This window comes from Artemia sp. Qi Xiang Cuo, chromosome 9, assembly GCF_049724085.1.
Source record: "Artemia sp. Qi Xiang Cuo chromosome 9, ASM4972408v1, whole genome shotgun sequence".
Lineage (NCBI taxonomy): Eukaryota > Metazoa > Arthropoda > Branchiopoda > Anostraca > Artemiidae > Artemia > Artemia sp. Qi Xiang Cuo.
Window position 1 is genome coordinate 35,984,435 of NC_142802.1, and position 17,620 is coordinate 36,002,054.

A 17,620-nucleotide genomic window follows, 5' to 3' on the forward strand; every position below is an offset into this window, starting at 1 on the left:
GTAACTGTGATAGGGTAAACTACAATAACACACTACTGAAATATTCCAACTCTTGCATTTCAACGAAAGAAATTCAAAATGAACTTTGAAAAATCATTAAAATGTAACTGTGAAAAGGTAACCCACAAGCACACACTACTTAAATATTCCAACTCTTGCATTTCAATGAAATAAATTCAAAATGAAATTTGAAAAATCAAGAAAATGTAACTGTGACAAGGTAACCCACAAGCAAACACTACTGAAATATTCCAACTCTTGCATTGCAACTAAAGAAATTCAAATGAACTTTGAAAAATCAAGAAAATGTAACTGTGACAATGTAACCCACAAGCAAACACTACTGAAATATTCCAGCTCTGGCTTTTCAACGAAAGAAATTCAAATTGAACTTTGAAAAATCAAGAAAATTTAACTGTGACAAGTTAAAAAACGACCAAACACAACTTAAATATTAAAAATCTTTCATTTAAAATAAATAAATAAAAACTTAAAAAATAAAAATAAAGAAATTTGATATGTTAAAATTTAAAAAAACACCAAACACTAATTAAATAATAATAAACTTTCATTTCGAAGAAATAAATTAAAAATGAACTTTGAAAAATCAGGAAAATGTAACTGTGACAATGTAAACCACAACCAAACTCTACTGAAATATTACATCTCTTGCATTTCAACGAAACAAATTCAAAATTAACTTTGAAAAATCAAGAAAATGTAACTATGAAAAGGTAAACCACAATCAAACACTACTGAAATATTCCAACTCTTGCATTTCAACGAAAGAAATTCAAAATGAACTTTGAATAATCAAGAAAATGTAACTGTGACAAGGTAAACCACAACCAAACACTACTGAAATATTTAAACTCTTGCATTTCAACTAAATAAATACAAATGAACTTTTAAAAATAAAGAAAATGTAGCTATGACAAGGTAAACCACAACAAAACACTACTGAAATATTACAACTCGTGCATTTCAAAGAAAGAAATTCAAAATGAACTTTGAAAAATCAAGAAAATGTAACTGTGACAAGTTAAACCACGAGCAAACACTACTGAAATATTCCAACTCTTGCATTTCAACGAAAGAAATTCAAAATGAACTTTGAAAAATCAAGAAAATGTAACTGTGACAAGGTAAACCACAACATCACACTACTGAAATATTCAAACTCTTGCATTTCAATTTAAGAAATTCAAAATAAACTTTGAAAAATCAAGAAAATGTAACTGTGACAAGGTAAACCACAACCAAACACTACTGAAATATTCCAACTCTTGCATTTCAATGAAAGAAATTCAAAATAAACTTTGAAAAATCAAGAAAATGTAACTTTGACAAGTTAAACCACAACCAAACACTAGTGAAATATTTCAACTCTTGCATTTCAATGAAAGAAATTCAAAATGAACTTTGAAAAATAAAGTTAATGTAACTGTGACCATTTTAACCTCAACCAAACACTAGTGAAATATTCCAACTCTTGCATTTCAAAGAAAGAAATTCAAAATTAACTTTGAAAAATTAAGGGAATGTAACTGTGAAAAGGTAAATCCCAACCAAACACTACTTAAATATTCCAACTCTTGCATTTCAATGAAAGAAATTCAAAATTAACTTTGAAAAATTAAGAGAATGTAACTGTGACAAGGTAAACCACGACCAAACACTACTGAAATATTCCAACTCTTTCATTTCAATGAAAGAAATTCAAAATGAACTTTGAAAAATAAAGACAATGTAACTGTGACAAGGTAAACCGCAACCAAACACTAGTGAAATATTCCAACTCTTGCATTTCAACGAAAGAAATTCAAAATGAACTTTGAAAAATCAAGGGAATGTAACTGTGACATGGTAAACCACAACCAAACACTACTTAAATATTACAACTCTTGCAGTACAACGAAATAAATACAAATGAACTTTGAAAAATTAAGAGACTGTAACTGTGTCAAGGTAAACCGTGACCAATAACTAGTGAAATATTACTCCTCTTGCACTTCAACGACAGAAATTCAAAATGAACTTTGAAAAATTAAGAAAATGTAACTGTGACAAGGTAAACCACGACCAAACACTACTGAAATATTCCAACTCTTGCATTTCAATGAAAGAAATTCAAAATGAACTTTGAAAAATAAAGACAATGTAACTGTGACAAGGTAAACCGCAACCAAACACTACTGAAATATTCCAACTCTTGCATTTCAACGAAAGAAATTCAAAATGGACTATGAAAAATTAAGGGAATTTAACTGTGACAAGGTAAACATCAACAAAACGCAAGTGAAATATTCCAACTCTTGAATTTCAACGAAATAAATTCAAAATGAACTATGAAGAATCAAGGGGCTGTAACTGTGACAGGTTAAACTATAACATCACACTAGTGAAATATTTCAAATCTTGCATTTCAACGAAAGAAATTCCAAATGAACTTTGAAAAATTAAGGGAATGTAACTGTGACATGGTAAACTACAACATCACACTACTGAAATATTCCAACTCTTGCATTTCAACGAAAGAAATTCAAAATGAACTTTGAAAAATCAAGAAAATGTAACTGTGACAAGGTAAACCACAACCAAACACTACTGAAATATTCCAACTCTTGCATTTCAATGAAAGAAATTCAAAATGAACTTTGAAAAAATCAGACCTTTGGAGGGGGGAGGGGCCGGGGGCAGGGGGTCGTTCTGTGTCTCAATGCACAAAAAAAGTATAAAAAATGGGGAGGGAATGGGGGGGGGGAGGAGAGGGGGAGGAGAAAGAGGGAGGAGGAGGTGTGAGGAGGTGGGAGGAGGTGGGAGGAGGAGGAGGAGGATGAGGAGGAGGAGGTGGAAGGAGGAGGAGGAGGAGGAGGAGGAGGGAGGGAGGATGAGGAGGAGGGAGGAGGAGGAGGTGGGAGGAGGAGGAGGAGGGGGCCGGGGGAGGGCCTTTGGGGCACAGGGAGGGCCTTTGGGGCACAGGGGGGGCCTTTGGGTGTCTGGGTGACATTTGGGGACCGGTGGATGGCCTTTGGGACCCCGTTGGTCCTTTGGGAGCTCGATGGGCCTTTGGGGGGCCCGGGGATGGCCGTTGAGGGTCTGGGGTGGGCCTTTGGGGGCGCCGGTGGCCCTTTGGGAGCTTGGGGGACCTTTGAGTGTCCGGGGGGGGCAGTTGGGGGCCTGGGGGACCTTCGGGGACCGGTGGAGGGCCTTTGGGGGCCTGAGGGACCTTTGGGGACCGGTGGAGGGCCTTTGTGACCCCGTTGGTCCTTTGGGCGCCCGGGGGACCTTTGAGGACCAGGGGAGGGCTGTTGGGGCTGTTGGGGACCGGTGGAGGGCCTTTGGGACCCTGTTGGTCCTTTGGGAGCTCGTTGGGCCTTTGGGGACCGGAGGAGGGCCTTTGGGGGCACAGGGAGGGCCTTTGGAGCACAGGGATGGTCTTTGGGGGTCCGGGGGGGACAGTTGGGAGCCTGGGGGGCCTGGGGATGGCCTTTGGGGGTCTGGGTGGGTCTTTGGGGGCGCCGGTGTCCCTTTGGGAGTTTGGGGGGCTTTGAGGACCGGGGGCTTCCTTCGGGGTTGTGGTAGGAGGATTGGAACCCTTTGGGGTTGGGTTAGAGGACTTCACAACACTGTTCAAATGAAACTTGTGTATTATAACGACCACACTCAAAACCTCCTCCAAAATCTCTTCAAAAATCTTCTTTTAAAATGTCTCTATCTGTTTCACCGAAATAGTTCCATAACCTGTCTAAAACGCTTTCGCCCAAATAATCCCTAAACGCAAATTCAGCGTGTTCCTTTGTTATTGGCATCTCTGCGTCAATGCATTTCAAATTATTTGGAAACCTTTTCGCTCGCTAAAACAATTCATCGCTAAGATTTTTCTTGCCTAATTGTTTCCATGGCCTTTGGTTATTAATATCCTTTGGAGTTCGACCAGTAGAACTGTTCCCGAGGCAAAGACATTAATGATTTTGGATCTATTCCTGGAGAAATGTTTCTAGGCGAAAATTTTTAAAGTCTGACAGATGATGTCATTGATTGATTGATCTGTCAAGAAAGGGAAAATTAATTTGTTGTTTCTAAGTGGAATTATTGATTCACGATAGGTGAATTGAGGTCGACAGCACAGGTGTTCTGACTCGTGACAGCACCACGTGGGTTTTTGTTTTGTAAGTGAGAAAATTACTGTTTTTTGAAATTCTCAATTACAAAAAACAAAAAAAAAAAAAAAAATATTAGAAATTTAATGTTTTTAAAATTCTAACTGACAAAAACCATAAAAACATACAAAAATGTGACAAAGTTCATGTTTTTCAAATTCTCACTGACAAAAACCATAAAACATCCATAATTTGATGTTGACATCCGAGAAAAACATCAAATAAATCGAACAACACACATAACCATCCATGAAAACAACCATAAATGTGACAAAATTCATGGTTTTTCAAGTGAGAAAATTCCTGTTTTTCAAATTCTCACTGAGAAAACCATAAACCACGTGGTTCGTCCCGGAGTAACACCCCCTCCTCTACTGGCTTGCTGATTAGAACCCTAATATTGCAGCACGAAAGTCCAAAACCAGAGCCTGGGAAGCAAATATTGCACAATTTTTTTTTTTTTTTATCCACCAAACTTGGCATCGAAGGGTTTTTGAAGTCAGTGATTATAAATATGAGGCGAAATTGCCACATGAGCATCCTAAAACCAAATACAGCGTGCATGAATTTTCCAAATGATTTCCAATCTCTATCCCCTGTTTTCATTGTGGTTTTGAATTTCTGAGCTTGTTGATTTGAAGGCAAATGTTTATTCTGAAGTCCAAAACCAAACACAATAAATACATTTCTCTCAAATGGTGTTCGATATTTTCTGAATGTGGCATTTAAGGATTGTAGAAATTACTAATTCAAAATAATAATCTGTCCAGAAAATGGGCATTTTTTATTGCTGCACAAATGCCTACAATTTCTTTATAACTTGTGTAAAAAATTTATGAGCTTGTTGATTATAAATCTAATGGATTCTTTTTTTTGTTTATTTCACAAATATTGTATTTCCTTTTCAGCAAATTTGGTGTTTAATGGTTTTTAAATTACTATTTACAAATATAAAGCTAAAATTGCCATGTGTGTATCCCAAATAAAACACAATGCATGTTCTGGACGTTTCACAAATGTTTATAATTTTAACCGAAGTTTGCACAGAAAACTTTCGAAACGCAGAAGTTTAAAATTAAAGCGTTGAAAGAACATTTTTCACACGGTGTTTGATTTCCACCAAAGTTTTTATTTTAAGGATTTTAAATATTAGGTTAAAAGTGGAATATTAGTGTCATTAAACTAGACATAGTATGTAGCCCATATGTTTAAAAATGGCTCCAAATTTCCGCTACAGTTTGTGTAATAGGATATCTGATCTTATTGACCACAAATCACAGGCTAATTATTGTGTAACATAGGAGTCCAAATGTTCTTGCTTTATTTGAGACAGTTACTTTATTATGGGATATTCACTATCTGGCTGTAAGGGTTCCAAGTCTAAGTTTTATTTTGTATAGAGTTTCTACAGTTTTTTTTTTTTTACATTCATGGGATAGGAACGTCTCATGTTACTCTTTTTAATTCTGAAAAAAAGTTATATCCGATTCCTTGGACTTCTTCTTGATAAGGATTTTTTTTATTTATGCCTTAATTCAGTAAAAGTTAAAATTGCCCAGAATCTGGGCATTTTATGTGAGCTGGAGCACACATTCCCCATGTATATTCTATGGCTTCTTTTCTTCACCTTAATCCAATCACATAGTTCTTATTGTTCTAGCATATGCCTGTTTATTTTTCAGTCAAATTTGCAGAGGGTGGCGTTTCTTCATGGTAATGCCAGATTCGTTAGTAAAGCTTGCGAATCCATCTTCTAATAAGCCCCCTCTTAAATCTCAAATCAGTTTACTTCTTTGCATGCGCTTCTTTTACTTCTGCAAGGCTGCATGACAACTTCCCGTTGTCTTCCAGTCTCCTAATTTTGTGTCTGACTGCTATATTACCTACTCTGACAGCATGTGCGTCTCTGCTATGCCTTGCGCCCAGTCTGATTTTAATCTCCTGGTGACATCTTCAAGAGTATGAAATATACTTCTAATGGTGGTACCATTAGCAGTACTATTCTATTATAGTACTATTCTATTATATAGGTACTATTATTCATTTCGCACCTTCAAACGTTTATGGTTGAATTTCTAATGTTCAATATTAAATCTATAAATGGTTATTGATGATTTCATTTATTATATTATTATCCTTTCTTATAGCCTGGATACATTTTTTATTACGACTCTTTCTTCTTCATTTTTATATGTGTAATGATTGACCATTTGGAATCAGTTCATATTTATTGGTTATAAATGAGTAGTATCACCTTTCTTTCTTTCTTTTATTTGTATTTTTTTACTTTGCTGCTTTTTTTCCCAGGCTGGGGAGTCCTGTATCGCCTCATTTAAGCCCACTTTTCCAATATCTGTATAATCCTAAAAATTAGCACTTTACTGAAAACCGAGATTGCTTGAGTTTTTAGCAAATTGTGTGCTAAAAGTTATCGACATCATAGCTGACAAAAGACGATTGAGGGGCTCATGAATTAGTCTTTTCTTTTCTGTTGGTTTCTCAGGGAATTTTCTAATCCTAAGAGAACATGCGGTTTGTGTCTTTAATGAAGCGCTTTCAGTAAAATACTACTGCTACTATCAACTCACCACAACACCAAGCCACCTGAGGCCAACACAGCTATGCACATTCCTCCTCCATCGCGATCATTTTTGATCCGACGCCATTTTTGAGGAGTCAAGGGGTTTCAGGCTCTTTTTTAGATTCCCATAGATTTGTTTTCGCAATAATCTTTTACTATAGAGATCAATTGAAATAATAGTTAGACTACTATTCTTCAGCGCCAAATGACAATTTTTTCGCTAGATTTTTAGCTCAAAATACGTTTTTAATACTTTTAGTTGCTATGGGACGTGAATTACTCTTTACTAGATTTCAGCTATCGCTACAACCATGATAAAATGTTAACAATTAAAGCCACATAACGGTTTTTTTACTTGCGGTTCAATAAAAGTCTGATTGATACATCATCTAAATCTAGCAGCCAAAAAAAAATTATTCATGCGTTTTTAACCCCTCCTACTTGCGGCAAAGACTTTCAACATTGATGGGGTTTCTGATTTTACTTAATGGTAAAAAGTTACAGTGAAAAGAACTGTTTCCTTGTTTTTCGAAATTGGGGGCTTAAAACCTTCAGTTTAGGGTCTTCGATCATGAAAAACTGATTAGATATCTTGGAATTTTCATTCTTTTGCATTTTTACCCTCTTTGGGCAAACATTGTTGTTTTATGGCACAAAGTGGCCGAAAATTCTTCTCTGCTGTGGTCTGTCAAGGTGGAAGGCGAAGAAGCTTCTGTTCAAGATTCTGAACCATGAAAAAACGATTGACCGTCTTGGAATTACCATTCTTTGGCAATATAACCCTCTTTAGGAAAAAATGGTTGCACAAAATAGCAGAAAACATCACCTGCTGTGTTAAGATCTCTTCTGTTACATGGAAAAGCACTAAATACAGAATTTCCTTTCAAATGAGCCATTTCCCCCGACATTCTACGACTACTGGTTCGACATGATCATTCCTGAAACGACACACCAGCACCTAGAAAAAGGGGTTTTCCTTTTTGTTCAAAGTGTGGGGCTGGAATTCTTCTGTAAATGACTTTGGAGCAGGGATTTGAGGTCATCTCTTGTCTTTTTGATTCGACACCGTTCTTGAGTGATTTCAGTTTGTTTTTCGTAATTCCCATAAATTCGTTTTCGTAATAAACTTGTTAGCGTTATGATCAATTGAAACAATAGTTACCATTCTTGAATCAGGGCCAAGTAGCAATTTTTTTTCACTAGATATGTTTTACCAAAAAACCCGTTTTAGACTTTGATTACTATGGGCCATGGTTCGCTCTTTACTAGGTTGCAGCTTTCTCTGCAACCATGAAGGGTGCAAAAAGGTTATGTTGTTATTGGGTAAATCGTTAAAGGTGTAAATTAATCCATACTAGTAATTTCGTGGTCGAGACAGAAAGGGTCTCTCTCGCGGTTTTTCTCTTGACATTTGGGTGTCTGATATATATATATATATATATATATATATATATATATATATATATATATATATATATATATATATATATATATATATATATTATATATATATATATATATATATATATATATATATATATATATTTATGTATATATGTGTATTTATGTCGTTTTGTGTAATCGTATATATGTTCTTATGAGTGTACATTATAAATTGTAGGCCTAAGTAGGTTTCACCAAAGTTGAGTAAGATAAGATAAGATAAGTTTTATTCTTCATTAAATACACATACAATATTAGATGTTATAAATCCCTCAAAGGCTCATTGGCCTGTACAAAGAGGGAAGACATATGAATTACATACTCAAAGATAAAAAACAAAAGAAAATTTAAAATGATCACTTACTCACATATGAAGGAGAAGAAAAGAAAATATAAATAAAATAGAAACTATAGAAAAAATTAGAATAAATAAACTAAATTAATTAATTATATTAAATAGACTAAAAAAAAAAAAAATATAATTATTACTATAAGCGAATTCCTGTCGTCGAAACAGAATTATGTGTATTGTCAAGTATAACCAACATCATAATAGCTGTTACGATATTATTCATAACTCTTATCCTAGATATTAAAAAATCATAACGTAAGCCATGTACAGCCCTTTTAAGCTTATATTTAAAACTATATAAATCCCAGTTCAATCAGCTCTGCTTATTTCTGAGGCAAGGTAGCAAAATTGACATTTATGGGTTATTTCAATCATAAGGCTTATAATTATTGGACTGTAATAAAATGGTGCGAAAACAATAAAATTTAACCTGTCTTCATGAATGCTACTCCTTAGTGAACTATACAAGTTTCACCAATAAATATTGATAATCATACCTGAGGCCTGGGAGTCATAGCGCAGAGAATACCACCATAAAACAAACTAAACATTCAGGGGACATCAACTCCACAAAAAAAAAAAAGTCTCAAGCATAAAAAATGCTGGACAGATTTTGCAATTTTATTTCGCTTCTACTATTATAAACTAACAAACATGGTGTATTATTCTACTTTTAGACTTAAAGAAACGACATCCTACACACGCTCTGAGGAGGAGGGGGTTGTTCTACATTAATCTTGATCACTTGGGCCGTACATGCAAGCTGGATATCATATATTTATCGTTTTAATTTTTCTTTTTCAAACAGTTCATAGTAAGGAAATGTAAGAAAGCAGTGAACCGGCTCAGTAGTAATTGAAATTCTAAAATTCGAAATTCTTGTGCTAATACATGAATCAAAAGAATAAAATTTTAATGCCGAGTTCATATATATAAAATTTACCGAATTTAGTCTTACCCATCAAAGGTTACGAGCCTTAAAAAATTTACCTGATTTTTGAAAAAAGGTGGAAACACCCCCTAAAAGTTTTAAAACCTTAATGAAATTCACACCATCTGATTCAGTGTATCAGAAAACCCTACTGTAGTGGTTTCAAGCTCCTATCTGCAAAAATGTGGAATTTTTAATTTTGCATGTGGGAGGATCGTTCCACGGAGGAAGTTTTCATGGGGGAAGGGACATTGCTTTGAAGGGGGCACCGGATTTCCCACCATTATTGAAAATAAAAAGATCAGAAATTAAATAAAAAAAACACGTTTTCCAACTGAAAGTAAGGAGCAACCTCTTTACGGTAAAGTTCGAATTTTGTTCCAATTCATTAAAAATGATTCTTAATCACAAAAGCCGTTAAATAGAATAAATAGCTCTTATGAAAGTACTAAAAAATCTTTGGCTTAAAGAGCGAGGTATTGACTAGGGAGCAAACCCCTAATATACGTATTAAAAATATATGAATAAAGAAGTTCGTTACGTAAGTTAATTCGTAAGTTACGTATATTTATTACGAATAGAAACGTTCGTAAATAAAATTAAACAACTTTCGAGAAAGAAATTTAACCAAATAAAAGTAAAATTAATGCGCAAATTTTGTTTTAATTATTCATGTACGGTGAGCCAAAATCAAAACCTGCATTAATTCAAAAACGTTCAAAAATTAAATAAAAAAAACAAATTTTTTTAACTGAAAGTAAGGAGTGACATTAAAACTTATAAAGAACGGAAATTATTCCGTATATGAAAGATACTGTCCCCTCCTCAACGCCTCGTTCTTTACGCTAAAGTTAGACGTTTTCTCACTACTCTATTTTTTAAAACAATTAAAAGCTTTAGCGTAAAGAGCGAGACGTTGAGGAGGGGACAGTCCCTTTCATATACGGAATAATTTCTGTTCGTTTTAAGTTTTAATGTCGCTCCTTACTTCCAGTTAAAAAACTTATTTTTTTATTTGACATAAAACTAAGACTGTCTTCCTACTGGATTTTGAAATAATAGACTTTTTTTTTCTTCTTAATCTATCTTATTTACTAAGGCCAAGCTTACTGTTTGTTCAACGCGGCAAAATTATAGGGAGGTGAAGGATTCCAGAGAAATATCTTTAAGAGGGATCTGAAACAGTTACAATTATATTTTAAGGTGAATATTTTCAAGGACCCAACCCCAATCCCAATAATCAGTCTTAGGGATACTTACGGTTTTTATTTCCCCATTTGGAATGTACACCTTGTTTACGTTCAGTTCAGCCTCCGCGTCTTTGGTCCTATTTCCTTTACTCTTATGTTGTGCACGAAGCGATAGGGCCTATTGTGCATAACTGCATGATCCAGAGAAACTTTAAAAAAGGACCACCTTTTTTTATTTTTATTTTAAAGTGTTTTGTCTTGAGTGAGAATTACTTCTTTAGCTGCAGAACAAGAGATTCTGAAAAGATTCAGTCTTGTTTTTACCAATGAGATGCTAAGTACTCCATAGTAATTCTTTAGGAGGATTCAAACAAATCGGAAATACTTCGGGATTTCATTTTTCTCTGTCAGCTTTCTACTTAATATGGTAATCAATTTTATCCAAATTCTAAAATAATCAGAAGAAGTTTGTTTGATCCTAGCTACAACTTTTCTTACTCCATCCGTAAAACTAAAAATCCCTTTTTTCCCACTGCTCGGTCAGGTTCATTTGTCACCTTCTGAACAAAATTGTTATCTGGCGATGATCCAGCAATTTTTTCTGTATTTTTCTTCTCAAAACTTTCAATCGGATTTATGGCATGTCCGCTTGTCAAACTAAATGGACTCCATCGATCTTGGCAGTCAGCCTGAAAATTCTATAAATCTTTAGTCATTTGTCCTATTTGGTGATTGTCTCTAAGTATTTTTTTCGATGAGAAGAGCAATGAAATGAAACTGTAGTATTTCTGGCTTGGTAGATATATTTCAACACTTTAGTAGCAACACTGAAGGTATCAATCTTCAAATAAAATGCCAAGCTAGAAGATATCTTAGATCGAAAAATTGCGTTTAAGAGACCCAGCAAAGCACTGATTCAAATATGAATAAGTGCGGGTTCGTATCCTTGAAGATTGAACCATTAGGTCTATTCTAAAAAACTTAGTATTCTCTTCGTGCTGCTGAAGAATGTATGTACATTTAGAGTTCGCGTTAACTATTATTATTATAACAGATTGCCGAAGACTGTTCTTTTCGACCAACCGTTTAGGGATAAACGGAAAGCAGGTCGTCCTCGTCTGGGGTAGTAGGACGTCATAAAGAAATATTTAAAGGAAATGGGAACTTCGTGGGTGGGTGTAAAAGGGGAGGCTTTGAATAGATTGAGATGGAGGAGGAGCGTGCGTAGCTGTGTTGGCCTCAGGCGGCTTGGTGCTGCGGTGAGTTGTTAGTAGTAGTGCTTAACTATTATATTGAAAACGTATTCTGAGCCTCGAGACAGGCACGTAAACGGGGAGGAGCCTGGTGCCCTGCCTTCCTGTTGTAATATTTAAAGTTGTCGGGAAGTTCCTTCTTCTTTTGTTCAACCTGCTCCTTCTTTGTTGATTCAACTAATTCCCCCCTCTCTTAACTTCGTCTCGAAATGAATTCCTGCATACGTGCCTGGATTAAGATACAGAATACCTACTTTCAAGTCCTGTTGCGTTATCTTCGTTTCCCAACTTTTGCATTCGTTTTAGCAGGTTTTGGGGCACGACCCCCTTATAGCGCCCCCAAAAATTATGCTTAGAGCACTGTTTTTCTGTTAAGTTTGTCTGTTTTATGTGGAAAGATAATAATATGAATTTTCAAAGGTAGTCTTTTTCCATCAGTTGGGACTCGGACATAAGCCTCCAATAAGAGGTAAGGTTCCAAATAGACGGCCTCTTGAAATGTTGCATGTTTCTAGCCTGTAATAAAATCATGCCTTGCTCTGTATAAAAAGTGATTTTTAAAATGCCCCTATCATAACTCCCAAGTATTCAAACCTTAAATTAGCGCTAGAATTCAAAAACATTAATAAAAAAAATTCTCTACTCAAATTTTTTGGAAAAAATACCCTTACAAACTTAATAAACTATAATAGTTTCAGATGACAAGATTTAAGCCTTATGGCAAAATCGAAAAAAATCTGCTTCAAAAGTTTAAATTTTTTCGTTAGTTTTGCCTTAGATTCCAGGATATTATGTTTGAAATTCTTAGCTGCAATTTGATACCCCTGAAGGGGATATGCATACCCTAAAAGTTGTAAAATAAGGTACACTTCCGACTACATGAAACTATCTGTTTTTACCATTCGTTAAGTTTCATCCGTCTTAAAAGCGCATCTTCTTTTAAAAATAAATAGAAATCTTAAGGAAGTTGAACCTTCTGTTGTTGCCCTGAAAATGTTTTTGTTTTATTTTTGTCTTGTCAATGTGATCAGATTCTACAGGAAATTTTTTCCAGAATATGTTCTATCTTTCTAATAGTCTCAGCGTTATATTTGTGTGATGATAAAAAAAAATTGTACAGCCCCAAAAGTTATATACTTTCTTAAAAGACCACGGAAATGGAAACTTCAAACGAGAGTGGATGGAGGAATTTTGTGGTTAAAAGAAGCTTTATCATAGAAAAAGCATAAAAGAGTTTATCTAGGGAAGAATTAATAATTAAAACAGTAATCGGTTGTTTGTAACAACAGCAATGGTCTTTTGACAGCTTGACAATCTCCTGTTTACATTATAACGCCTTTAATTTTACTGGTAATATACGCTATACACCTCAATACTATCAAACACTTAACTGACTATCTACAATGGTGTATCCTAAAACTTAGGACTAACAGATTAAAAGCTAAAAATATTAATTTTGTCCATTTGGCACCGCAGTAAGCAGTTATTTAATAGGTAATTTAGAATGTACTACATTTATTCTGTATATAGGCGATTAAAAGGCACTTGGATATATCTGGCCTACTATATTCAGAAATATTCGCAAAAAAAAATCGGAACATTTTCCCGAATATAGTCAACCCAATAGCGTTGAATTAGTTCCGAGTGACGTGTCTCCTGTTTTCCAGTTTTTCCGGTTTTTCCAGTTTTTTGATTTAAAAGACGGTCGTAAAGAGCTTAGAGAGGGCCCATCTGATCATAGAATAAAGTGTTTTAGGACTCTTTTTATGGGTCGGAACAGACGAGAGATGAACAAGTTCCTCCACCCTTTCTGCCCTCGAACGTCCCCAAAGTCCAATATGGTATGGAATAAAATTGGGCCTAGTTGAAAATATTGGTCTAATATTGAAACTTAGGTGCCCAAAAACAAAATGTATTGTGGAGCCTACATGGCTAACATGGTTAACTTCCAATTATCACTGCAGTTTGTACTGGCGGTACAATTAGAAGAGTCCAAGCCAGTGGTCTGGGCTCAAGACCCCCACCCTTCAATCCCGAGTCTCATAAATAGAGAAAAATTGTACCGACTGTTTTGTGTGATTGTTGATGGATGATTCAAGAAAAATGGCATACAATGGTCGAAATGGCCTGAAAATTGTTCTTTACCCTTAGGTGATAAGTATGTTCTTCATACATGGCGTTTGATTTTCTCTAAAGATGGTATATAAGGGGTTTACAATTAGTTACGTACAAATACATAGCTATAATTTTAATATGGGTTTTTGAAAATTAAACACATCTTGTAGCCCACTCAACTCGTAGTGTGTTTCATAGATGATTTCCAATTTCCACCGCAGTGCGTCGCGAAGGATTATTTAGTATTAATAATTTTCGTTTTGTTATTGGAGGACTCAGAATAGGACCCTGGGACCCAAGTTTTCTCCCTCCTTTTGAAGCTTTGAAAGTTTAAATAAATTGTGATTATTTGCAAATATGAAACTTCGTAAACGTCCTTAACTAACTACAGCAAGGACGTCATAAATCCTGATTTGGAAACAGAAGTGCTCACTATTTTTAGTTTTTTCTAAAATTTCGATTTCGATATTTATTAAATTTTATGCGTTTAATTCCGTGAAATCTAAGCAAGAAGACATGTACTCTTCTATGTCCAAAAATAAACTGTAGCCTACACTAAGAAATAATTTCCAAAGTTTTCACCGCGTTCGATTTCCTTGATGTCATAGAGGTAACTATTGTTTCTAGACAAGGTAGAATTTTTTTTCCCAACACGGACGAAGGATCTTGAGCTTCTAGGAACTGGTGCTTGCATTAGTGTTCCATAAAAAAAATTCATTCTGTAACTTTTTCCATTTTGAAGTTTTGACTCTGCGATTTCCCTAAATTGTGTCTAAGTAAAGTGCTTTAGTTTCGAAGCTTAACTTTTTAGAAATCAAATAACTATGAATTCTGATAGGACTTCAAAATATCAGGTCGACATCCTAGGCAGTTTCCGTATATCTCACAAATTCTTGGAATATTACCGGAAATCCTATTTCGAAATTGAACCTTTAATTTTTTTTTAATTTTTGGTTTTGACGTTTATTATGTTTTAGATGTTTAATACCATGAAAATTAAGCAGAAAAAGCATTAATCGTTGCAAGTAGACAGTTTCAGTACAGTTAAAATCAAAACAATACGGATACAGAATTTGACGCTTACTTCTTACACACATAACTTATTTCAGAAGTTTTTTGATTGCATGTCTACCTTACAAATAATTAATTAAAACAAAACTTTCCGTAAAAGAAGCTTTTCAAAGAAAAGTGAACGCTATATTAAACTTAAGATCAGCAGAACTAAATTTCTACGGTAGTTCAAACTCAAACCGAACAGAAATTACTATTAAAGAATAAATAAGACCCAAAAAAAAACAGATATCAAATCAACCATCATAGCAAACAAATATACAACATGTACTAATATAAATGAATAAATGAATCTTAAAACGAGTCAAACTTAAATTGAATATGCTAATCAAGTTTAAAATGAACAAAAATCATTACAAACAAGAGTTTTGCTACTGCCTCCTTCCTAACTGTAACAGTCTAAAGCCTACTGCGTCGTTGGTGCTTTACTGAAAACGAATTATATTACAAATATCTTCTTCTGATGACATTTCAGCAATTAATATTATTATATATCAAATATTCAGTTTAATTCTATTAGTTCTTTCGAAGACTCTTCAAGACACATATAGTTTTCACTACAAACCAGAGTTTGGCTACTGTCCAAGGCCGTTCCCAGAATTTTTTTTTTCGGAGAGGGTTTTACTAAAAAAAAATTTTTTGGGAGGGTTTACACAAAAAACCTCAAAAAACGCATACAAAATTTGTTTATGTCCATTTTTGTAACGTTTTTCCGAGTCAGACAAACATTTCGGGGGGGGGGGGGGGATTCAAGCCCCCCCCCGGGATACGGCCTTGCTACTGTCCCCTTCCCTAACTGTAAAAGTCTAAAGCTTACTCCATCATTGGCGCTTTACTGAAAGTGGAACATATTGCAAATATTTTCTTTTGTACTTATTACAACATTGAAAATGAAAATTACAGTGAAATAAAATCTTGAAATGATCAGCTTTCAGCAATTAATATATCAAATATTCATTTTAATTTTATTAGTTCTTTCAATGACTGTTCAAAACACATATAGTTTTCAGTAATTTATTACAAACATTCTTTTTCCTAGGTGAGAAATATCACTTCTCAAAATCATCGGAAGAACAAATGTTTCATGGTTCCACTGATGAGTTTCGAAGATTTCTAAACTCTCGAAAACAGCCAAAAAAGGAAGCATTAGTTTCTCTTCGCAATGACGATACGTCTTTCATAATCAACAATATATCAGCTGAGAAAACTTACTCCAGTGAACCTAGGTATGTAATTATCTTTGACCTTTCTTTAAATATGTAGTTTTTACAGCATTGATAAAATATGATGTATTCAATATTCTGGGGTATATTACTTTTTTGAGGCAAGGACAAAAGAGCGCTAAATCAAAAACAATTATTTTTATCTTGTTGCTTTCCTTAATTGCGCATTTTTCTGTTGCTAATAGTTTGAGTTATGTCCGGGACTTGTGTTTATGTACTCTTCTGTTTTTTTGTTATGTTAAATATCCAAGAACTGAGCTTCTGACCGTCTTATACATAAGATGAATGAACACTTATTATGGTGTGAGAGAGGGGTGTAACAATTTGAACTTCAGTGAATCCCCTGAATTCCTTCAATATACTTTTTTGGGGATCCTAGAATTAGTATTGATGGTTTAATAATACTGTGACTTGTCCATACTGATAAAAAAAATTGACATACCGTATTTTCCCTTTAATGTCATATAGTATGTATTACATTATAGTCTAAAACTTAGTCATCGATATTATCTTTATTTATTTATTTATTCATTTTCTTGGATTTGTTTGGATTTTTGTTTATAATTTGAAATGTGAAAAAGCATCTATAATTGCCTGAAGTGTATTCAAAGGATTACTTCAGGGCCAAGGAACCAGATTGAGAAATATGTTTTTAAATTTGGGAGGAGGAGTGAACTTTCTGTGATAGATGTGAAAATTGAAAAAAACTCCAACATAAAATGAAAACTAAACGAAAATATATAAAACATTATAAGATAAAATACAGAAATCTGAAAATCTATGGGTAGTTGCAAAGGGCCCTTCTCATGCATATGTGCCTACAGAAAACTCTAAAAATTCATCGAACTTTAAATTGAAAAAAAAAAAAAAATAATTTGACAGTCGTCCCTTCAAGCAAAAGCATCTAAGATAGCTGATACTACTTCCATCTTTGGCCACACTTTTATCCGTTTCCGATGAAACTCTACATATATATATATATATATATATATATATATATATATATATATATATATATATATATATATATATATATATATATATATATATATATATATATATATATATATATATATATATATATATATATATATATATATATATATATATATATTATATATATATTATATATATATATATATATAAATATATATATATATATATATATATATATATATATATATATATATATATATATATATATATATATATATATATATATATATATATATATATATATATATATATATATATATATATATATATATATATATATATATATATATATAATTTAACTG

The 17,620-nt window shown here is 33.8% G+C and overlaps 1 protein-coding gene across 4 annotated transcripts in view; it reads left to right on the plus strand.

Moving 5' to 3' along the window:
* LOC148948608 (protein madd-4-like) overlaps positions 1–17,620 on the plus strand; it is a 511,292-nt gene that overhangs the window by 290,472 nt on the left and 203,200 nt on the right. For all 4 annotated transcript variants that reach the window (XM_089094504.1, XM_089094505.1, XM_089094503.1 and 1 more), the window contains one exon: positions 16,139–16,325. In XM_089094504.1, the coding sequence (XP_088950630.1) occupies positions 16,139–16,325 (187 nt within the window). The remainder of the gene's footprint in view (positions 1–16,138; positions 16,326–17,620) is intronic.